Source organism: Symphalangus syndactylus, chromosome 15, assembly GCF_028878055.3.
Source record: "Symphalangus syndactylus isolate Jambi chromosome 15, NHGRI_mSymSyn1-v2.1_pri, whole genome shotgun sequence".
NCBI lineage: Eukaryota > Metazoa > Chordata > Mammalia > Primates > Hylobatidae > Symphalangus > Symphalangus syndactylus.
In genome coordinates, this window is record NC_072437.2 from 73416356 (window position 1) to 73441725 (window position 25370).

Consider the following 25370-nt stretch of genomic DNA (forward strand, 5'->3'; position numbering starts at 1 on the left):
GATAGGATATATGCATGCATATATATGTGTATGCATATATATGTATGTATGTGCATATATATTTTGTAAAAGTTTTGGATTAAATTTCCTGTGCTTTTTGTAACTTGCCTCTGCAGGCAATTATAAAACAGGAGTTTCACAAATGTTTTGATTAACAGCAGCATTACTGAAGTAAATATTCAGCTTTCCAAATTGGTAACTTCAAGAACCAACATTTATTTTTATTTATAAGCACTAGTATTCTTGTTTAAAAAAACAAAATTCAACTCAACAGTGAGACAGGGGTACAAGTGGTTACACTGCATGGATAAACATGACCCTCTTGTGTTAGGGAGAAACTGAGGCTCTCACACTCAGAGGTCACACACTGGCAGTGGTGAGAACATGGGCGCTGGCACTGCAGTGGACACTGGTATTCCAGGCCCTGCCCATGCACTCTCTTTGTCAGGCGGGAGTCACAGTAGCCATGCTCACCCTTGCACGTGCTTGCCCTTATCAGGAGTTTCTCTAAGAGCTTTCCACAGGAGCCCATTTCCTCCTCTCAGCAACCCTATCAGGAAGGTCCTGTTTTCACTCTCATTTTACTGATGAGGAAACTGTGACAAAGAGATTTAAGTAACTTGTTCACATAAGATGTGATGAGTTCAGGAAGGGGGGTCCATGGATGTTGAATGAATGCCAGGAATGGGGATTATGACAAAGACTGAAAACTCAGGGCAACAGGCTAAGGGCGAGAGGAAAGGAGCATGTTCTGTTGAAGACACAAAATCTCATCATACGCTCTGTGATGTGTGTTGACATAGTAAGGTGGGTGAGTTGTAAACAACTAAGGTGGTTTTAAGAGAAGTTCACTGATACAGACTTTTACTGTTCAAGCTGTATACCAGGATGAAATGGCTTCAAGCAATGCTTTGATCAAAAGGATAATTCCCAGGCCCCACCTGTCATTACCAAAAATATTCATGGAGATTTTGGCTTAGAGCAGGGATTAGCAAATTACAGTGTGTGGGTCAAATCTGGCCCACCCTGTTTTTGTCTATCCAGCAAGCTAATGATTTGTACATTTTAAAATGGTTAGGAAGAAAAGCAAACAATAATAATATTTTGTGACATACAAAACTTATATAACATTCTAACTTCAGTGTCCAAGAATTAAGTTTTATAGAACACTATCACATTTATTCACTTATACACTGTGTATAGCTGCTTTCAATACACAACAGCAGAGTGGAATATTCTCGGTAGATGAGACTTGGCCTGCAAGCCTAAACTATTTACTATCTGGCCCTTTACAGAAAAAGTCTGCACACCCCAAATTACTGAGAATTACTGTATCAGAACACAGGGGACACACTGGCAGATTACACCAGCTGGGTATACTGGCACAGGCAAACTTTTTCTGGAACTGTAACACTGAGACTACTTTGGTGCTCTGGTGCTGTTCACTATCTTCTAATACTTATTACTCATCAAGATTCCTTTGTGATACATACCGTATACAAAGTGGGCTGGACAGTCGGGTATCCTGCAAAACTATGGTCTGGATTTATGGGGTGAAGGGACATGCAAGTTGGGACTGAGGCTGACAGGCATGATCCTTAGAGAAGTGACAGCACCCGCCCCCCGGCCTCTCAAGACTCCCTCCCCACATAGATGCCCAGCAATCCCTCCTGTAATTGGCTGAGTTGTGTCGGCCTGTCCTCTACATTTAGGCCTATGCATCTCCTCAGAGTGTACGCTCCTTGCCTTGTCCTCCTTGGTGGGCACTGAGCATGACTTGTTCATTCTCTGCTTGTGACACCATCAAGCCCCAGCAAAACTGTGGAAAGGTGTTAACCAGCCATGCTCAACCTTGGACTAGAATATTAAAATATAACTGGCCGGGCGTGGTGGCTCACGCCTGTAATCCCAGCACTTTGGGAGGCTGAGGCGGGCGGATCACGAGGTCAGGAGATCGAGACCATCCCGGCTAACATGGTGAAACCCCGTCTCTACTAAAAATACCAAAAATTAGCCGGGCGTGGTGGTGGGCGCCTGTAGTCCCAGCTACAGGGAGGCTGGGCAGGAGAATGTTGTGAACCCAGGAGGTGGAGCTTGCAGTGAGCAGAGATCGCGCCACTGCACTCCAGCGAGACTCTGTCTCAATAAATAAATAAATAAATAAATAAATAAATAAATAAATATATAAAAAACTTCAGTTTCTTTAAATAAAATATGTTTACAATGTGCTTTATAAAAGATACCACAAAGTGAATTTCTGTTCACTGAATCTTATCCTGATTTTCATTATAAAATTATTTTCAGTCTAAAATTGATACATTTTCATTGGAAAATTTTATATCCAAGACATAAAAATCAAACTAAAAAATGCAGAAAGCCATTAAAAATCACACAGGGTAAACCAAAAAGCACTTTAAAAATGAAAGCTTAATAACACCATGCTCAAAATAAGTCACAAAATGCCACTATCACGCAAAAATAGAAAATGCCATCCAAGAAGGAATTCTTGTGTCTTGAGGACAGCTACACTTGAGAAGCAGATGTGTTGTCAATTTCTCAACCTTTAACAAAATTCAACCAAAACAATGGGCAGAATATAGTTATTCCCCTCATCAGTTTATCTGCAGAGAATATAAATACTGTTAACTATCAAGACTTTGAAATCAAAAGGAAGGAGAAAGGGAGAGAAGCCTCACAGCCTGGATTCGTTCTGACTTCACAGCCAGGGCCAGCCTTGGAGTGTGGCCTGTGCTGAGAACTGGAGAAGGGGGACAGAAAACACGATTCCTGCAGAAGTGTCAGTGTGGAACCAGCTTAGCCACAGAAAGCAGCATTCAAACTGGGCTTCAGGATGAAATGAAAAAGTCTGGGATGATGCATAACTCGAGATGTCAGAAAATAAGGAACGAAAAGGCAAATGATGGGGGAAAGCACCCTAGGAAGGGACTGATGAGTGCTTTAAATTTGTGCCAGAAGAACCTAGTAACACGCAACTCTGCTTGTAAAATGCCTCGAGAGCACACAGTTTGTAAGCCAAAAGTCTCTCGTGAGAATAAAGCTTATTTGTGCACTAGAACTGACTATTTGTGTTGGACTGAAATGGACTGGAAGAAAGGAAAATGGATTAAAAAAGAATAAGCAGCAGTGGGAGGCCAGGACCAGAAGGGGACTCTTCAAGAGGAAGGCCTCTCTTTTCTTGCACACAGGTATCAGATCTGGGGTGGCCCTACCTCTCTTCATTGTCAGTCCCTTCTTCCCTGACCGTGGAGGAGGTCCCTGGCCGAGTGAAGCCCTCTCTGTGCTCTGATGTCAGCATGACTGAAAGAGGGCTATGGGAAAGGTCACCAGGGAGGCTGGGCAATTCTTCATGTCAAAGGATCTGAACCTGCGGTGGCCTGAGGCACACTGATCAGTCTGTTTCTGAGAGGCAGCTGTCAGTCTTCCTGGGGTTACTTTCTCGAGGGTGGGACCTTGGACACTGTCCCCTGGGCTCTAGGGAAGCACCACACCATTCAGCAGTTTTTTGGGTGTGCTATCACATCCCATTAGGAGGTCCTGATGTTTCTGAGGCAGATTTTCAAAGTGATGACATCTGGAAAACTAAGGCTTAAGTTAAGGGGAGAGATTTTATAAACTTACGAATTACCAGGGAAGGGTCAGAGAACTTAACATAAGGTTGTTGATGTTTAGAAGGAACTGGTTGGTTATTCTGAACTTTTTTCAGAGAGGAATGCAGAATCCTTAGGGGATGGTGAATCTGGCCCTAGAATTTTATTTTATTTTTTATTTATTTTTATTTTTTATTTTTTTTTTTAGAATTTTAATACTTAATACTTCCTTAGGGGTTACTCAAGACAATCACTCCTTAAAGGGACAGTTATTTCCAAGAGAGCTGATATCACATACTTCCTGCTTCCTAGGAGCAAGGATGAGCAAGTAGCACTGTGCTGGTCTGGGGAGCTGTCTAGAGTTGCTTTTGACTGTTGCACAATGCCTAGTCTGTGGACTTCTTGGCTGTTAAGAACATTTTTGGTACACATCCATGATCCCTCATCTACAATTCCAAATTCCAAAGAGGTCTGAAAGCCAACTTTTCAGGTGGCAATATATAAACTTCTTGGGTATAGAACTTGACTTGATTTGAGCCTATTTATAGTCTTTATTTATTCTTAGTGTGAATATTCATGTTTCACTGAATTAATATGTCTGAGGTGCTCTCCTTGGGTAGTATGTGATATATGGCTAATACATCTTGCTTTCTAAATTCCAAAAGGTTCTGAATTCCACAACACACCTCGCCCCAGGGGTTTGGGGTAAGGAGCTGTGGGCTTATGGCCGCCTCTGGCTTAAGAACTGCTGGGCCAGATCTCTCTGACTAAATCCAACCCCAGATAGTCACACGGATCCATTAAAGTGGAGTGTGTGAGATATCTGGGGCTAGGGAAGAGCAAGGAGACAGGAGTATCCATCAGGACCATGGTGGCTGAAGAAGTGGAAGTGGCTACTCTTTGATGTGACAGACTGCCTTTGGTACTCTTGAGGCTTGGGCTCAGTGCTGCTTTTACTGATTTCTCCAGCTCTGGGTAATGGCTCCTGAAGATAACAGGCCAGCACCATGAGGTTTAGCTGGAGACGCTGGACTGACTATTGGGGAATCAAGTGGCCTGGCTAGAACCCGATGCCACTGATGCCTGTAACTGCCTACTAAGTTATAAATTGAATTTGACTGCAATTGGGACGAAGACTCCTTGAATTTCAAAGCACAGCTCTGAATTCAAGGAGTCTTTTTCCCAACTGCAGTTTCTATCCCTAGGAAAGTTTGAAAACTCATGTACATTTCTCTACCATGGCAGCATCCACAGCACCATTAGAAGCTGTGTGTCTTTCCAACTAGATTCTAACTTCTTTGAGCGTGGGGACCACGTCTTATTTGTTCCCATGTCCTTGGCTCTTAGCACAGCGTTTGGCACACAGCATGCATCCAATAAACACTGAATGGATGAAAGTCCTGCCTAACTAAGAGCTACATTTGTCTTTGTCCTGACTCCTACATCACAAACAGATATGACAGAACGCAGATAGATAGTTACATGGAGCTGGGTCATATATGCATGAGAGTGCTGAGTATGGATAGGAGAGAATGTAGGTATATTTATAGACCCCAATTTGACATTTATTTTTAAAATTAGCTTCTTTAAAATCACCAAATATGTACTAAGTTTAACTTACACTGCCTGCCTGAAGTAGAGAAAGAAGGTAGATTGTTGATGGGAAGAAGGGATGGATAACTCAATAAAATGTCTTATTATGTAATGATGTCACAAGGAGTAAAAGAATTTTAGAGATGCAAAGAACTTCAGAAATCACCAAAAGCCTATAGCATTTATGTGGTTGGTCCGAAGACATATATACATCATCACGATCAAGACTGGGACTCACACTATGTCTCCTAATTCCTAGCTTGTCACTAATTCTACACTGAAAGTCAGACTAAAGATTTAGGGCTGTCAGCATTCTATAAGACCATCCTACTTCTCATGGCACTTCCTTCAAATGGAAATTTTAAAAATGTAACATTGCAAAACCTCTTAAGTACGCCCATCTATGATAATCTGTCCAAACTGAGAGATTAATAAATGAAAAACTTGTTTATTAATCAATTAGCAAAAACAAGCATGGTTATTTAAGAAAATCTGCTAGCATTTACAAATACTCATTTACATATCAAACTGACTGCTTACCAAGTTAATTAATGTGAAGTTTTACTGTGTATAAAACAAACCGACAGACACATAAGAACACTTTAGATTATTGCGAGATGTTTCTAGAAGCCCACATACTAGAAATGTGGAAACCAAGTTTTTCAGGGAAAGAGAAAATACTTACCACTGCTAGCACTTCCTTCTCTTTTGCCATGGGAGCCCCCACTGCCATCTCTGCCTGACTTTATGCGCTAGAGCAATGAGAAGACAAGTTTAAAAGAATAAGTGATATTCCTTCAAAGCTGAATATAGATAAAGGTGGATTTTAAAATTAACATTACTATATTACCCTTAGGACTAACCCATCATACCTGATAGTTGATTCTATAGAAAAAAAAAAAAAAAGCCTGAGTTGTTTTGTAAGTGGAGGGTTCAAGCCTTCCCCTCCAAGGCTCTTGAAAAAACTCGGATAGCACTTTAATTCAAAAGTGCAGCGTAACCTTGGCTTACACAAACAACTCAAAACCAAATAGTATTTTGTTGATGTGAACGTTCAGGGCTTAAACATGATCTTTAGTTTGAGGGAGGGATGGGTGAGGAGGGGAAGAGCATCTACAAAAGGGCCATTTCTTGCCTTTAGTCCTCATATACAATGGTTGGACCTGAACTATTTGAGGGTAAAAAAAAAAAAAAAAAGGTAAGCTGTTTTGAAATTCAATTTATAAAATAAAAGTATGATTAAAACCTCACAAAAGACCTAAGATCTGTCCAACAGTCTACTTTCTTAGATACAGACCCGCCTTCAAAGCCTAAGAAGTATCTCCACACTGTTGCATTGTTAGGTTTCTTTCTACATTTTATGGTTCTGTTTTGCCTAAGTATTAGAATTTTTGTATTAACATTGAATCTGCCTCAAGTCACACTATCAAATTTTCATATGTATAATGGTTCATTTACACAGCTATAGGATGATTAGTGAACAGAGACAGATGGCTTTTTATATTTATAATTGAATTAAACTTCTTAACATGGGTGGGTATTTTATTTAATCTTCAATAATATAAACATAAAATATAAACATAATTTCATATTTAATTCAAAGGACAAATTATTTAACTCCTTAACCCTGACAACTTCCCAAATATTTATAAATTATCAGGTCATGGATAAAGTTATTGTCTGTGGTTTGCTAGGAAGAAAGAAATTCTTTTCAATAATTCAACTCATTTCTGTAAGATGAAATACTCTCTTAAAACTCAGGACTTCCAAATGTCACATAAACATATCCAATTTTTTTTCCATTAAAAGGAAAAGCACTTCCCTTGAAATATCACTTTCTCCTTGTCTTCATAGATGAAAGAAAATCTTAAAAAGATGTAGCAAAGTAAGAATTTAAACATCCATAATCTGACTTTATTTCAAAACTTGATTTTCATCCATCCACACATGGATGCATACCAAAAAGACCTCTAACTGCTGAAAATAGGCCAGGTGTGGTGGCTCACGCCTGTAATCCCAGCACTTTGGGAGGCTGAGGCAGGTGGATTACCTGAGGTCAGGAGTTCAAGACCAGCCTGGTCAACATGGCAAAACCCTGTCTCTACTAAAAATACAAAAATCAGCCGGGTGTGGTGGCAGGCACCTGTAATCTCAGCTACTCTGGAGGCTGAGGCAGAAGAATCGCTTGAATCTGGGAGGTGGGGGTTGCAGTGAGCCGAGATCACATCATTGTATGTATGCCAGCCTGGGTGATAGAGAGAGGGACTCTGTCTCCAAAAAAAAAAAAAAAAAAAAAAAAAAAAAAAAAAAAAAACACTGAAAATAAATTCATCAAGATAAATGTCCACATACTTGACAGTTTTTAAAACCACATGTGAAAACTTGAATCCTGTTTAAGTGACCAGAGGTTCAGAACAGGATAAGCGAAGGTAAGTAAGCACTTCCATAATCACTACACTATTGCCTGACACCTATTCCCTGCACTCATCTAGAATTTTCCAGTCCTCTGGCTCTCATCGCTCTTCTCTTTTTAACCTCTTTAAATTCCTACTATCGGCCGGGTGCGGTGGCTCAAGCCTGTAATCCCAGCACTTTGGGAGGCCGAGGCGGGCGGATCACAAGGTCAGGAGATCGAGACCATCCTGGCTAACACGGTGAAACCCTGTCTCTACTAAAAATACAAGAAAATTAGCCGGGCGTGTTGGCGGGCGCCTGTAGTCCCAGCTACTCGGGAGGCTGAGGCAGGAGAATGGCGTGAACCTGGGAGGCGGAGCTTGCAGTGAGCCGAGATGCGCCACTGCACTCCAGCCTGGGTGACAGAGCAAGACTCCGTCTCAAAAAAAAAAAAAAAAAAAAAAATTCCTACTATCTGTCCAGCCTAGAATCAAGGCCTACCACGTGCCGTGATGCCACATTGGAACTATGGTCCTTGCCTTCTTCTCGTCTTTCTGCTTCACTCACCAAGAGAAACCTAAGCCTCGGTTGGTTCAGTGACTTCCCTTTTTCCTCTCCTACTCCCAGGACACTGTGCTGGGGAAACAGCTCCATCAGTACAAAAACCAGGCAAGCCTCAGGGCTCCCCACTGCTCACTTAGGTCCTCCCCTGTGCCCCATGCAGGCCATCTCACTTCTCGTAGACACCACTTTTTGTCCTCATCACTTTTGGAACTGACTGTCCCGCCTGCTTAGAGAATAAAAGGAAAACAGAATCTCCTTGGATATGCCAGCTGGCATGGACCCTGCATGGATGGGTCGGCTACTCTCTGTCTGCCTGCCCTCCCTCATCTTTTCAGCTATTTCCTCCTCCCTCATCTCCTCAGGAGACCCCCTGTGTGTCCCCTGGTCGAGGCTGGCTCCATGTGCTCTCACTATGCTCAGGGTCCCACTCTACCGGTTTGTCTTTCTCCTTCATCATCCTCCTGTGCACAGAGAATGTGGTGTTCTTTTCCAACTGAATGCCTATTTGCAGTTGAGAATCAGTGAACTCCATCATAATGAGTCTTGCGTACTAACCATTGTAATAGCTGTAGCAAGGATTTCTTGTGGAAGTTACAGAGAAGGCAACTTCAAAAGTAAAACCAAAACATTTATCAAAACCTTAGATTGATAAAGTTCTAAGTTCAAAGAACTCTCTAAGAATGTGCCTATTATGTAAGAAAAAAAAAAGAAATCTCAACTGTCAAGACTCAGTTAACTGCACATCTCTCATACCATTCACACAACAGAGCTCTGCTCGGTAGTGTTTTCAGGCATGATCTAAGTGCTTCCTTTGGAGACGCAAAGTAAACACCCAAGAGACAGAGCTGCTGCAGACAGCAATCCCACCAGGCAAGAGGACAGATTCTGTGATGCCCCACCGGGTATTCCAGGGCTGGCCCACTAAGCTGACCTTGCCCTTTAAGAGTGTGATGGAGGTAAAAGTGGCCTCAGTGCAGTCCAAAGGAACTGAAGGAAGCCAGGAGGGGTGTGTCACAAACGCCACATATACAGAGCTGCTGCTAAGTCAGGCAGATGGAAAGTTAGAGTGCCCATCATATTGACTGCTATGTGACTAATCTTAGGGTAGTTTTAGCTGTGTGAATGGAAGCAGTCAAGGTTAGACTGATTTGAAGAGCACCTGGGAAGTGAGGAAATAAAGATCACGTATAGATAAAGTACATTGTTCTTTGGCTGGACGGATAAAGAATGGTGACAGTGGGGCAGATCCAGAATGTGTGGGGCCAGAAGCTTATACAGTTTGGGGGAAACTCACGCCTGTAATCCCAGCACTCTGGGAGGCCGAGGTGGGCAGATCACAAGGTCAGGAGTTCAAGACCAGCCTGACCAACATGGTGAAACCCTGTCTCTACTAAAAAAAAAATACAAAAAAGAAAACAAAAACAAAACAAAAAAACCGTGAAAATGAAATGAATGCAAAAATAAAAATTTATTAGACAGAGGCAATGCAAATGAGGGCCTGCAGCTTAAGCTCCCCAACTCCATGGGGAACACCCCGGGCTGTGGGCACTGCTGCTTCTCAGGGACACTGGACAGGGAATTCCTGCCATGACACCACACACTCTCAGGGGCCCGAGGGTCCTGTCTCACACAGACTCATCTGACATGCAACCCACCTCAGATCTAGCACAGGCATGGGTACATTTTAGGAGCACAGTAAACACTTGTTAAACATAGTGAAGACGACATTCTCATCATATGGTATATGGGGCTCAAGTAGGAGACACACTTTTCAGAATTATTCCCCTCATCCTTCCGGAGTTTTAACACTTCATAAAGTTCACAGAAATTCTTATCACTTTGGAGTGGATGTGAGGTAAGGCCTCATGGTAGATAAGAGAGGAAGCATTTAAACAATGATTGCCATAAATGATTCTTACCACATCAACGCTAAGATGTGCAAGAAACAGCCATGTAACAAAATATGGAGCACAAAGTGACGGAAATCTGTATTTACTGACATGGGAAATGGTCCGTGTTATTTTGCGAAGTGGGTGGGAGAGGTTATAAAACAGTATTTTTTGTAAAAATCTCATTTTTGTTTTAAAAAAAGTCCCATTAAAATATATGTGTTGATGTGTGTTTGTACATATTTGTAAAAATGCCTGGGAAAGGGGAATGATAACAGTGATGCCTAAGTGGTGGGATAGGTGATTTTCACTTTTTTCTTTATACATTTTTATTTGGATTAAAAATTATTTACAAAAGCAATTTTCCTGCATTTTTAAAAGAACATTTATTGTTTTCATAATATGGAAAAAAGATGGGATTCCTAATCTGGAAAAAATATTAAGTCATTCCCACTTTGGAAAAAAATGAGAGAAGGCACAGAATAGAGGAGCAAAGTAGCCACAAATAAAATAACTGAACAAATTAAGTGAATAAATGCTGGAAGAGAGAAAATAAACATTTTTTCCCTTTAAACCTCCTCTTTATTATGAATCTGTGACCATAAACTCGCATGCTACTCTTCTGGGGACTGGAAGAACCATTATGAGCTGGTGGGTCCTATGGGTCATCCAGGACAGGCCACCCAGAGTGGGGTCTGGAAACCACTGATGGCCCACAAACTGCCACCTGTCCTCAATGAGATGAACAGAGGGCAAGTGCTTACAAACTTGCACAGCATCAAAATGTTGCTGGATGTCGGACCCTGCTGACATCCAAGTGCAGGATCATTTTTCTAGTAATGTCAGTGACAGACTGGCAAAAAATAATTTCACCACAGATAGTTTGAGAAGTTCAAAGCTAGAACTCATTTTACAGCTGGTAAGAATGAAGTCCAGAAAGGTAAACATCCATTCCAGATCACACGGTTGACCAATGGTCATGTCAGGAAAAAAGTACGGGGTTCTGTCCACCATACTACGCTTTTACTTCCTAAGAATTGGGCTTCTGTCCTATGGAACAAGGAGCAGTTACTTGTTATGTAGTTAAGGGTTCTTAAGAAGATTGGCCGACTGTAAATTCAAGAGAAAACAAAATTAAAAACATTCCTTAGTGGCTTCAATTCCAAAGGACCCATAAACGTGGCCTTAACTTCCTGTCCTCAGACCTCTGCCCACATTTTTTTCTCTCCACCCCAAACTCCAAGTGTCCAATCATGCCCACTCCAAACACAAGCCCCTCTGGGAACTGCTTCTGAGTACCTCCTCTCTGAACGAAGACCCTCCCCTCTCAGTCCCACAGCTCTGCCTCAAGTGCCTCAGGCACCAGGGCCAACTCTTGTGCCTCACTGTGTCCTCCATATGCATGGCAGATCATAATCAATGTTTTCTGAGCGAATCAACAGAGAGGCTAACACAGGACAACGTATGAGAGTATCTGAAATCAATGGCCTTAAAGAAATGACTGGTGATCTTACCCTAGAAAATGTAATCAACACGCAAATCACCACCAGTTTTGTACTAAGGATATATTCTGTTCAGTAGTTTTGCTGACTTTTGTCAATAATATATAAATTGTACAAGACATTCTTATAGCCATTATTACACATATAAAATTTTTTTTAAATTGCATTTTTTAGTTTGGTTAATTTTAAAGCTAAATATGGGAACTTAATACTGGATCTCTCTCCTTTTAAGAAATATAACCAAAAGAGTTTCTGCTCAACTCGACTATACGTTTATTTTCATTGTATTTTGGTAATAACTGGAAATTTGGGTATATGTACCAATGATTTATTAATTTTGAATGTCACATGCTATTTTGTCAATCTGGCCAAAAGAAATCATTTCTTGGCATTGTTTCCTGATTACTTTGGGGGAAAACTGGCAAATATTGAAACAGCATTTCTCTATTTGAATACTCTGAAAATTTAGAAATTTGATTTAAAAATTGAATATATTTTTATCTTTAGACTAGCAATGAAAATATTCTGTATTTTGTCTTTTTTTTTTTTTTTTTTTTTTGAGACGGATTCTCGCTCTGTTGCCCAGGCTGGAGTGCAGTGGCACGATCTCAGTTCACTGCAAGCTCCGCCTCCCGGGTTCACGCCATTCTCCTGCCTCAGCCTCCTGAGTAGCTGGGACTACAGGAGCCCGCCACCATGCCTGGCTAATTTTTTGTATTTTTAGTAGAGATGGAGTTTCAGCGTGTTAGCCAGGATGGTCTGGGTCTCCTGACCTCATGATCCGCCCACCTTGGCCTTCCAAAGTGCTGGGTTTACAGGAGTGAGCCACCGTGCCCAGCCTCTATTATTTCTTTATTTTCTTTTTCTTAATAGTTTACCTTTATTCTCCAACCTTCTTTGGTGTTTTGGCTGTTTTTGTCTTCCTTTTTCATATTTAAAATATTCATTCCTCAAGCCCTGCTCTTCCCATTTTGCTCTATTCCAAACATACACTCTTGCTTTGACAGACCTCTTTGTCTGCTAATGTTTTTCATGTTCAGTGAAGCAGAAAAGCAAAACATCTTTTAAAAAACAGCACTGCTACATGGCTTGCAGTTTCCAGGGGCTGGTCCACACCACTGCGGGGCTCGCAGTGTTCAGGAATGGACGGCTGAGAGTGAGTCTGTCTTGCCTGACCAACAACCCAGTGCCACAATTGCTTCTTGCTGGCACTAATGAATAGTACAATGTACAAAGTTTTCTTCTTACCCAAAAATGTGGATCCCCCAAGCACAAAAAAGAGAACAGTCTTCCTTTCCATAATAGTTCCAGAAAGAGGACTAATTTCTCTGAAAAATCATTTTAGATGAAACTTCTAGTTTTAACATTTTAAAACAGGAGTTAGGGGCTCAGCAAGAGAAATTACCCTGACCCACATAAACCTGAATTGGTTTATCTTCCTCTCTTCAGTTTATACAAATATTTTTCCATTTTAAAATAATTTAAGAAAATCCACTGCCTGATATATTTTATGACTACTTTTTCACCTCTTAAATTAGCTTCTATATCCTGAGTTGCTATTTGATCAAGGTAACCCTCCAGGAGCATAAAGCCTGAGTGCTTCTCAAACTTCGGCGACAATAAAAATCACCTAGAAAACTTGTTAAAGCACACACTCACAGATTCCATTGTTGCAGAGAAGTAACTGTCTCTCATGGTCCACAGGACTTTCCAATTAAAATTATGTCTTCAAATTAACCTGTAAGCTATTTCATGTTGTGGAAAATTATAATTATTTGTCTGTTAGTAGCTATCCACTAAGATAATATGAAATCTATTGCACTTCCTCTCCCTGGGAATCCACTTTTGCCAGAATTTTATCCTCAAACTAGAGTTTTAGTTATTCCTCCTATTATGTCAGGGCAGGAAAAAATTTCAACTGTTTTCTTATAGAAGCTCCTAACATCACACATTTGAGCTATAGAAGGCTGACATTCTAAAAATTAACAGACAGCAGTTTTGGGCCCATATGAGATACCTGTTCCCTTATTTCTTTCATTTTTTCCAACCTCTTCAGTTTTATGGCATATTCTTGAGCATCTTTTAATCCAAGATCTGTGCAGAGACGAACCAAGAAACGCAGACCTAAATTGTAAAATATACATTTAGGAAAGAATATAGGCACAGTATATTTGTTAAAAGCTCAATAAACCAATGAACTCAGTCTTTTGGGATACAGGTAGGAATGATGCTTACAAACAGTATTTTTCTCCTGAAAAATAATTACACTTTGCAATCTCTGGACCAGGGAGAACTGACTTCCTTGAAAGGAGGTTTAAAGGGTCTCTCTCCATGTGTCCTGTCCTCACGCTGCCAGAACCTAGAAGGAACATGGCACAGGACACTGCCGGCAGAGAACTTAGAAGGCAAATGTAACATTTGTTAATGTTCTATAGCAGTTTCATAAACACATATAAAGAGCTAAAAGAGAGACTAGGCTAAAAAGTGTAGACAGTTTATACATATAATAATCATTACTAATAAATGTTATTACTGTCAGTAAATTCATTTTTAAAATAAGTATTATTCACACTATGTGCAAAGCACTAGGAAGATAAAAAATGTATTTTACAGTGGCTGGTCTTACAGTTGACATCAAATATATATAAAATAATCACAATAAAAAGTTTTGTGTTCATCATGTCTTATATACAATAACAACAACAAAATCTTCGATCACTTTACACATATCACCAGATGACATATTGTTTAGTTCTGCTTGCTATTGGGTCTTATAAAAATGGTATTGTTCTATATACAGTCTCCTGGAATTTGCTTTTTCATTCAAGCTTGTGTTTCTAAAATTAGCAACATTTTAAAAACATGCGTAGATGCTAAAAAACACAATAATTTTGTCTTTACATTTGTAAGAATGGCCTTTGCCATTTGTGGTCTAAATTACTTTAAAATATTTTTATTATCTCATTTAAAAATAATATTTTCCTTCAATACAACTGCAATGCAGGTCATTATAGAGAATTTGTAAAACATACAAAGGTAAAAAATAAAAAATAAAAGTTACTCATTACTCATCCATCCAGAGACATCGATGTTCATCAGGGATATTGGCCTAAAATTCTCTTTTTTTGTTGTGTCTCTGCCAGGCTTTGGTATCAGGATGGTGCTGGCCTCATAAAATGAGTTAGGGAGGATTCCCTCTTTTTCTACTGATTGGAATAGTTTCAGAAGGAATGGTATCAGCTCCTCTTTGTACCTCTGGTAGAATTCAGCTGTGAATCTGTCCGGTCCTAGACTTTTTTTGGTTGGTAGGCTTTTTTTTTTGTGGGTGTCCTTTTTGTTGATGTTGATGCTATTCCTTTCTGTTTTTTGTTTTCCTTCTAACAGACAAGCCCCTCAGCTGCAGGTCTGTTAGAGTTTGCTGGAGGTCTACTCCAGACCCTGTTTACCTGGGTATCACCAGCAGAGGCTGCAGAACAGCAAATATTGCTGCCTGATCCTTCTTCTGGAAGCTTCGTCCCAGAATTAATCATTCTGGCTCTATTAAATATCCTTCAAATACATCTCCCGACATCATCCACCAACATCATCATTGCATTCTGCCTAAATTCCTGCTGTACGATTTAGGTAGGGCATTTGAAAATCTAGCTGTGTCTCATCCAGACTTGCAGCCAACCCTCCTGTTTTCAGAAGCAGCCAGCACCCCTCTCATTTTCTGATGCCTCCAATTCCTAGGATTTCCTGGGGTTCTATATCAAGAATTGTTTTGCTTCTGCTGACTTCTCCACTACCTACGTACCTCTGCAGTTCTTCTAATCTGCTAAGCAGAAAACATTCCTAAAATTATCTCTTTGTTTTTGTACATTTATAATTTTTTTTTTTTTAAGATGGAGTCTTGCTCTGTCACCTAGGCTGGAGCACACTGGCGCGATCTCAGCTCACTAAAACCTCTGCCTCCTGGGTTCAAGCGATTCTCCTGCCTCAGCCTCCCGAGTAGCTGGGATCACAGGTGCCCACCACTACGCCCAGCTAATTTTTTGTATTTTTACTAGAGACAAGGGTTTCATCATGTTGGTCAGGCTGGTCTTAACTCCTGGCCTCATGATTCGCCTGTCTCGGCCTCCCAAAGTGCTGGGATTACAGGCGTGTGCCACTGCGCCCAGCCGCATTTATAATTTTTATAAACTGTCTTTTTTTGGTTTGTAGTATAAGAAAACACATGTTCAATCTGCTACATTTTCCACAATAGACTACCTTTTGAAATAGATTCTGCATCCCTCTAACTCTGCCCTTACTAATGCTACTGTCTACCTGCGTGCCTGTTCCTGCCTTTCCTTCCTGGTAAAACCCTCCGTACCCTTCAAGGCCACTTCAAATGTTACTTCCTCTGTAAAACCTAATTACGTCAATCGTCCCCTAGTTTGGGCAGAGTTAAGAGCTCCTCTGTATTTTGACAGCACTTTGCACATTTTTCAGTTATCTCATTTATTATCCCATATCAGTTAACTATTTGTGAGTCCTAGGAGGCAGAAATCAAATTGATATATCTGTTGTATCCCCAGCACATAAAAAATAGTTGGTAAAAGTTTTGGGGAACAAATGAATGGATAAAGAAACAGGAAAGTCTTAAAGCTAGTGAACACTCCATTTTTTCAAAAGTATTACTGATAATATATATAATAACAGAACACAAAAATATGTGCTAAACACACTGAAATAAATTTATATGAAGATGGCCCCCAACTTCTCCCTAAGTGCCTATTTAACACATCCTCTTGGACATCGAAGAGGTAGCTCAAACACAACATATCTAAAAAAAGGTTTTGATTTTTCCCTCCAAAAGCTGCTTCTTCCTCAGTGGATGGCAGCTCCATCCTTCCAGCTCCCAGAACTATATTTGTGCAATCACCCTTGACATCCTCTCCCTCATGTCTCACATCTAAATGCCCAGCAAGTGCTGGCACTGATGATACCTTTGATACATATTCAGAATCCATCTTGCCCACCTCCACTGCTATCTCATTAGTCCAAGTGAATACTGTGATTTTGCATTTAGGTACTGCCCACCCCAGCTTATTCTCCATATAGCAGCCAAAACAATCTTTTGATTTGAACCTCAGGTACAGAAGCTTGAGTTAATCACACCTTAGAACCTTTTGAAAACATATGTCAAATTGTATTATTCTTCCACACAAAATCCTCCAATGGCTCATCATCTCCCCAAAAATATAATTTGAAGCCCTGACCTAAGGCCTGTGAAGATCCACAGGTCCTGGCCCACCCACTCTGCCTCTCTCTCCCCATCACATCGTCCATTGTGCTTCGACCACACTGACTTCCACATCGTCATGGCTTGCTTCTGTCTATTCTTTCAGGTCTCTGCTCAAATGCTAATTTAACAGAAAGCCGTTCCATGACAACCCTGTCTCAAATACCAGCCCCTCCCATATTCTCTATCTCCTTACCTGCTTTTCTTTCATAGCACTTATAACTACTGACATTATTTGTTTATTGTCTTTTCTCTTCCCACTAGAAACAAGTTCCATGACATCAAGGATTTTGGTCTGTTTTGTTTTCTGCTACATCCACAGTGCTAGAACAATGTCTGGAACAGAATAGTCACTCCACTCCACAGTAATTTGTAAATATACAAGCAATTTAAGACCATTAAAGTAGACCAGGTGTGGTGGCTCACGCCTGTAATCCCAGCACTTTGGGAGCCTGAGGCAGGTAGATCATGAGGTCAGGAGTTCAAGACCAGCCTGGCCAAGATGGTGAAACCCCATCCCTACTAAAACTACAAAGATTAGCTGGGCATGGTGGCAGGCACCTGTAATCCCAGCTACTCGGGAAGCTGAGGCAGGAGAATCACTTGAACCTGGACAGCAGAAGTTGCAGTGAGCTGAGATCACACCACTGCACTCTAGCCTGGGTGACAGAGTGAGACTCTGTCTCAAAAAAAAAAAAAAAAAGACCATAAAGTATTGTAAAAGTTAACAGTATAAAGTAACTTAAAATGTCACACATTATTATGTAAATTGTATTTGCATATACATTTATATTAATAACTCATAAGGTAATTTGTACTTTCTGCAAATAAAGATTGGCTTAGGAATTTTTTTTTTTTTTTTTTTTTTAGAGATTTAGAGATGCCCAGGCTGGAGTGCACTGGCACAATCACCGCTCACTACAGTTTGGAACTCCTGGGTTCAAGTGATCCTTCTGTCTCAGCCTCCCAAGCAGCTGGAACTATAGATGCATGCCACCATGCCCTGATATTTTTTTCATATTTAGAAGAGATGAGGTCTTGCTATGTTTCCCAGGCTGGTCTTGAATTCCTGGGCTCAAGCAATCCTCCGGCCTCAGTGTCCCAAAGTGTAGAGATTACAGACATGAGCCATCACGTACAGTCAGAAACATTTAATGTAAAGTAAAAATCATTATTTTTGGTGGATGTTCTCTGAAATTTAGTATATCATCTGTAATTCTGTAAAGCAGGTCAATTTTTGGTGAAGAATATATTTTAAAACTAAATTATCCTGCTAGTTTTATCCAGAAAACTACTCTTCTTAAAACAGCACATTCCACGGGTGTAAATGTTTTTTCTACGACTACAGTTAAGGTAGACTATTGATTACATTTGTTTTGAAAATTAAATAGGCCAAAGTTATCTTAGACACCCCCTATGGCATAGACAATCATTCATTTGATTCTTAGAGTGACTCATACTCTAAAGAAAAAAATCTGGCCTTCCTTGAAGACATTCCCTTTTCCGGCCCAGTGCAGAGGTGCTGTGGTTACTTCAAGAGTTCTCAACTGGCATCAATTTTGCACCCCCAAAGGGACACTGGCAATGTCTAGAGACATTTCTGGTTTTCATATCTAGGGGTGAGAGAGCTACTAGCTAATCTACTGGACAGAGGCCAGGGATTTTGCCAAACATTCCATAACCCCCTGGATGGCCTCCTACAATGTGGAATTGCACAATCCCAAATGTCAGAGGTGCCAAGGCTGAGAAACTCTTGCCTAGCAGACTTTTGGGTTGCTCCACTTTCAAGAAAAGTTATTACTGCTATCTCTCACTTAATCTCTAAAGCACTAGTTCTCTAATGTGACTGAGATTAAGAATCACATAGAAAGTTCTTTAAAAAGAAATAGGAAAAAACAGATGCCTGTGTCCACCGTAAATCTCAATGAAAATCTTTCTAGGTAGGGCTAGAAATTTGTACTTTAAAAAAGTTCTAGGCCAGGCATGGTGGCTGACACCTGCAATCCTAGCAATTTGGGAGGCTGAAGCGAGAGAATCGCTTGAAGAGTGATTTTTGTTTTTAGTAGAGCCGTACAGCCCCCGTCTCTACTAAAAACAAAAATTAGCTGGGCATGGTGGTGTGCGCCTGTAATCCCAGCTACTAGGGACACTGAAGCAGGAGAATCTTTTGAACCCAGGAGGCAGAGGTTGCAGTGAGCCAAGATGGCACCACTGCACTCCAGCCTAGGTGACAAGAAGAAAACTCCATCCCAAAAAAAAAAAAAAATTCTAGAATTCCCATGTAGCCTATTTCCTGACTGGCATTTGTGAAAACTACTGCTGTTAAGTTAATGAGTCTACTTCTAATCAGCATTAGAGAACACCCTGCTCCTACACTCCTACCAAAGACCATAACTGAGCTAACTGCTGTTGAGCTTTTCTAGAAAGCCAAATGGAGAACTATATGAATGAAGAAACACGTCGTACATCTAATCCTTGGCCAACAGAAAACTTGGCTCAGAAAAGATTTGTTTTTACTACATTGTAATGCGTTGTTTTGTGTTCATTGTCATTGAAGAACAAATTTATTTATTTATTTATTTATTTATTTATTTATTTAGAGACAGAAACTTGCTCTATTGGCCAGGCTGGTCTTCAACTCCTGACCGCAGGTGATCTGCCCACCTCAGCCTCCCAAAGTGCTGGGATTACAGGCATGAGCCACCGTGCCCAGCCTTGAAGAACAAATTCTAACATGGTCGTTTCCAGCATATTATTTTATTTGCTACAGGGATGTTATTTAAGAAAGTATCTACTGTGTCTTTCAATGATTTTATCTACTGTATCTCTCAATGTCTAAACAGAAGTGAATTAAGAGTTAAAGAGATACTTCTTCCCAATAAATTGCTTTATATTTCCACATAAAACAGTAAAAATTATACAACTGCTTGTAACTTTTATCTTTCCTTTGGCTGCAAGGCCATTCAAGGACAAATTTATAGTTTAGTGAGAACATGTGGCACATGAATATGCTTACTTTATGTTTTTCTTGATTCTGTTGTTACTGCCATACTACTTCACATTATTACTGTAAGTTGCATCAATCCACTGTGCAACAAGATAGTAAATAAATGAATATCTTCTACAAAGATAACTTTACAACTGAGTAAGCAGCATATTAACATAATGTTTTAAAACTGAAGTAACATTAAAAATTATTTGCGGCCAGGCGCAGTGGCTCACGCCTGTAATCCCAGCACTTTGGGAAGTCAAGGTGGGCAGATCATGAGGTCAGGAGTTTGAGACCAGCCCGGCCAACATAGTAAAACCTGTCTCTACTAAAAATACAAAAATTAGCCAGGCATGGTGGTGCGCGCCTAGAGTCCCAGCTACTAGGGAGGCTGAGGCAGGAGAATCACTTGAACTTGGGAGGTGGAGGTTGTGGTGAGCCGAGATCACACCACTGCACTCTAGCCTGGGCAACAGAGCAAGACTGTCTAAAAAAAAAATTATTTGCTATTATATCAGCAAGATTCTTATTGTTCTATTTTTATAAACCCTAAAATTATTTTCTCAACCTTTAAAAGTTGTTTACTAAAATGGACAGTTAAAAATGTCTTTCCTATAAAATACCACAGGTTTACAAACTTTGAAAAATCAACCATAGGCCAAAATGCTTTCTTAAAATTCTATAGAACTCTGAAATATGCATTTTTTTAGTATTAAAGAAAATTCTGTGGTATATTTAAATCCATCAAAAATTAGTTATATAAAAATATGTTCTTGCATAGTCAAATTTTCTGATCCTATAAAAATATTTAAAATATGTATCACAAATTATAGGTTGGTATTTACGTATACAATTACTGTAGCAAATATAATTATATATTAGAACATAAAATATGAGAACTTATCACTTCAAAGTTACATTATGTAATGCCACTTACATTCGACATTTTCTGGAAATTTTCTGTGAGTATCTTTATAAGTATCTAATGCTTTTTGGTAGTTACCTATAAACAAACAAGAGAAAAATATAACATTAGCAAATTATAGAAACTAACAGGATTCTGAAAAATATTAATTTTAACTGATATACTGGCTATTTAATGGTTTAATAGAAAGGTTTCATGTTTTATATACCACTTAATATAACTTTTAGAAGAAAAACGTATAGATAAAATAAATTTGAAATAAAGGTTAAAGCAGAAGTAAATGGGTGATAGCTGAAATTTAGCTTCTTCCTTTTTTTTTTTTTTTTTTTTTAAAAGAGACGAAGTCTCACTCTGTTGCCCAGGCTGGAGTACAGTGGCTATTCACAGGCACAATCATTATGCACTACAGCCTATAAACTCCTGAGCTGAAACAATCCTCCTGGTCTTAGCCTCCAGAGTAGCTGGGACTATAGATGCACACTGAGCCTGGTTCACTTTAAATATTTTACTGGCAAAAATTAAGATCCATTCAATTTTCTAAAAAAGATTATTCCAGATGAACTGACAAATTTAAAAATAAGTTATATACTTATAGTAATGTCAATGTCATTCATTTAGTTGGAAAATATTTAAGATGTTTTTATAGTTTTTTTGGGCTGGGCGTGGTAGCTCACTCCTTTAATCCCAGCACTTTGGGAGGCTAAGGTGGGTGGACCACTTGAGGCCAGGAGTTTGAGACCAGCCTGGGCAACATGGTGAAAACCCTTCTCTACTAAAAATACAAAAATTAACTGGCCATGGTGGCACACGCCTATAATCCCAGCTACTGGGGAGGCTGATACAGGAGAATCACTTGAAGCCAGGCGGTGGAAGTTGCAGTGAGCTTAGTGCCACTGCAGCCCAGCCTGGGTGACAGAGTAAAACTCTGCCTCAAAATAAATGAATGAATGAATGAATAAATAAATAAACGTTTTTATGTTATATATATATTTTTGAGATGGAGTCTTGCTCTGTCGCCAGGCTGGAGTGAGTGCAGTGGTGCAATCTCAGCTCACTGCAACCTCCAACCTTCGCCTCCCGGGTTCAAGCGATTCTCCTGCCTCAGCCTCCCGAGTAGCTGGGACTACAGGCGTGCACCACCACGCCCAGCCAATTTTTGTATTTTTAGTAGAGATAGGGTTTCACCATGTTGGCCAGGATGGTCTCGATCTCTTGACCTCGTGATCTGCCCGCCTCAGCCTCCTAAAGTGCTGGAATTACAGGTGTGAGCCACTGTGACTGGCCTTTACAGTTTTTTAAACATTAAAAAGTTTATAGAAAGCAATTTATTTTATAACAAAATAATTTAGCTTCATGTAGCAGCAAAAAATAGGAAAAATGAATTTGGGTCAAAGATCTTTCCTGAAATCTTAGCAAATGAGTTATAAATCTCTCTGGGCCTCTCTCTACAAGAGGGATGAAATAGAGACAGGAAGCATCTGACACAAAGCCAGTTCTCAATGCTAGCTGCTGCTTCTAACCTGTACTTCCATAACTGAAGCAGGCTATGTCTTTAAATCATTTAGAATAGTTCATATGTATATATATATATATATATATATATACTTTCTGTATGACTGACGTTGAAATGAACATAGGCAATTGAGAACTCGTGTTGATATAAATTGGATGTATATAGTATAGTCATGTTGTACATTCAATAGGAATTACAGATCCCCCCCAAAATGATTTGAGGAATACATTGAGTTATGTATTAAAACATTTCTGATGCCATTCTGAAGGTGCTCACAGAGATAAAGAAGGAAACCTCCCCCGAAACTGGGTGAGAACAAACTGCTAACACTTTCAAAACTTGTGCTTCCCTCTTCCCTTAGATTGAATACTTTCTTTTCCTGGGTCATTTTTATGCTCTACAAGAGGGATTATAAATTTGTTCACATTTCTCTCCCAGCTTGATCTTTGATATTTTATGCATATTATTCACTTCACAGTTAGCCTAAAACTAATAGCATCTCTATCCTTCGGGACGTGTCATCAGCAAGAATTTAATAAAAGCAGTAACAAAAACACAAACCAAGATAGCCAGTGATCTTTGGTATAAAAAAAAATATAGTCACACTTGTCTCAGTGTGAGCTTTTCTCAGGCTTCTCAAGTGTCATAAATTTGGCCGAGCACACAGGACATTTAGAAACAACTGAGTAGAAAATGGAAATATAATGTATACAGTATGCCTATTTTTTTCTGTGGCTAGAAATAATAAATCTGTTTTTAAGACAAGTATTGGAATACATGATTAATACCCACTTTGTAAGCACAACTTTTTTGTACGTAGTAATTATGGTGTTTTTCATACAATGCTTTAAATATGTACAGTTATAAAAGGTTAGTGTTTTAAAAAACAGATATGCAACTGGAACACATTTATATGCATAATTACCTAAAAGGAAAGAAGCAAAGTATCTATAAAATGAATAAAACTAAAGCATTTACCACTTCTTCTGAAACAACTAGCTACCATCAGCTGCCATTTCACTTGTGTAGGCCTATAAAATAAATGAGACGAAATTAGAGATAAAAAAATCTGTGATGCTCAGTTTTATAAAGCTATGTATCTACTATTTTACAATTACTTTCTGACCTTTTGTTAGATCATTATTATTGAGAACAGCAGATATATAATTTCCTTCAGTATTGCCTGTCATATTTATATTAGGACATATAAATTTAAGTGTTCTTCAAAGTTCCTCTAGTTCATACCTTTATTTAGATATTCATATGAGAACCACTTAACCTGTTTGGTTAAAACCCACTGCATTCTACTTTAAACTTAAAGGATCATTACTTTTGCTATAATCTTTTATCATAATACTTACACTTGCTTGCAAATTTAGTACCTGAGAAGCAATTTTTGATCTAGTGTTTGAAGAATCAGGCTTCGACTAAACAGAGAGTAAAAAAAATTCTACCAATCCTTTTGTCCATTAAAAAGAAATCAAATTCTTTTCTAAAATAAATAACCAAAACCAGGATTTCTAAATACTTCTGTTCAAAATATCTCAGTATGGCAAGATCTGAAGGAAGAAACACCTAGGGAACAATTTATGCTCGTCTCATTTTTTTTTGAATCTCATTTCTAAGTAGAAGCCTGATGGCTTCAAAGAAAACCTCAGTTCCTACTCGATTTGATGGCAAACCTACCTACTGGAATCAGATAGATCTGGCTTTAAATCACAGCCCTGCTACTGGGGCAAGTTACTTAACTTCAAATCCATTGCCTACACGGCCACCCACTGTGATCTAAATAAAATACATATCTAACCACATTACTTCCCTCCTTAAAACCTGTTACCTCCCTTCCACCTACATGCTAAATCCAAGATTCTAACCCAGTTTATCTAGTTTCTAGATCTTTTCTGCTTCTCCAACTCATCTCCCACCGTGCCTTGCTTAACATTTCATGTTACAGCAAATTCACACAGGAGCACGGACTTCCCTGTATCCCCTGCATTTGCTAGACTTCTGGCTTTTGTATACACCACCACGTCTGCTTAGAGGCTCATTCCAACCTCTTTACTCTCTGCTAATGCCACATGGATAGACTGTTCCATATGCTCTCCTAACACCCTAGAATCACTTAGCGTTGCATTTACCATGTGGTATTATTATCTATGTTTCTGAATACATTACCTTCCTTCCTCTATAAAGATAAGTATCATGACTTCTAATACTGTCAATCTAGCCTGTTTTTGAACTTTAAATGAATACAATCATATAGTATGTAACTTTTTTTCTTTTTTTTTCAGACAGGGTCCCAGTCTGTCGCCCAGATTGAAGTGCAGTGGCATGATCTCAGCTCACTGCAACCTCCCCTTCCCAAGCTCAGCCTCCCAAGTAGCTGGGACCACTGGCACACACTGTGATGGCAGGCTAGTTTTTACTTTTTTTTAAAGAGATTTTTGCCGTGTTGCCCAGGCTAGTTTCAAACTCTTGAGGTCAAGCGATCCGCCTGTCTCATCCTCCCAAAGTGCTGGAATATAGGCATGAGCCACTGCACCTGGCAGTATGTATCCTTTTATTAAGAGCTGAATTACTGAGATAGTCTTCATATACCATACAATTTACCCACTTAAAGGACACAATACAATGGTTTTAGTGTATTAATTCTTTAAAATTATGATAAAACATACACAACATAACATTTGCCAAAATTTACGATTCTTAGGTGTACAATTCAGTGGCATTTATCACATTCACAATGTTGTGCAACCATCACCACTATCTATTTCCAAAACATTTTATGACACCAAACAGAAACACTCTGCAACCATTAAACAGTAACTCTTAATTCCCTTCCCCACAATCCCCAATAACTTCTGATCTACTTTCTAGCTCTATAAATTTGCCCATTTTAGACACTTCATGTAAGTGGAGTATTTGTTCTTTTGTGTCTGGCTTCTTTCACTTAGCTAATGTTTTCAAAGTCCTTCCATGTTGTAGCATGTAACAGAACTTCCTTTTTATAGTGGAATAATATTCCATTTTATGTATATACTGTGGTCCCCCCTTATCAGTGGTGGATATGTTCCAAGATCACCAGTGGATACCTGAAACTACAAATACTACTGAACCCTATATATAC

General features: G+C 39.4%; 1 protein-coding gene across 12 annotated transcripts in view; it reads right to left on the bottom strand.

Moving 5' to 3' along the window:
* The window catches only part of IFT88 (intraflagellar transport 88), a 128510-nt gene that overhangs the window by 8083 nt on the left and 95057 nt on the right, over window positions 1-25370 (bottom strand). For all 12 annotated transcript variants that reach the window (XM_063619014.1, XM_055245281.2, XM_055245280.2 and 9 more), the window contains 4 exons: window positions 23222-23274; window positions 20743-20808; window positions 13568-13674; window positions 5887-5953 (listed from right to left, as the gene is read on the bottom strand). In XM_063619014.1, coding sequence (XP_063475084.1) covers window positions 5887-5953; window positions 13568-13674; window positions 20743-20808; window positions 23222-23274 — 293 coding nt within the window. The remainder of the gene's footprint in view (window positions 1-5886; window positions 5954-13567; window positions 13675-20742; window positions 20809-23221; window positions 23275-25370) is intronic.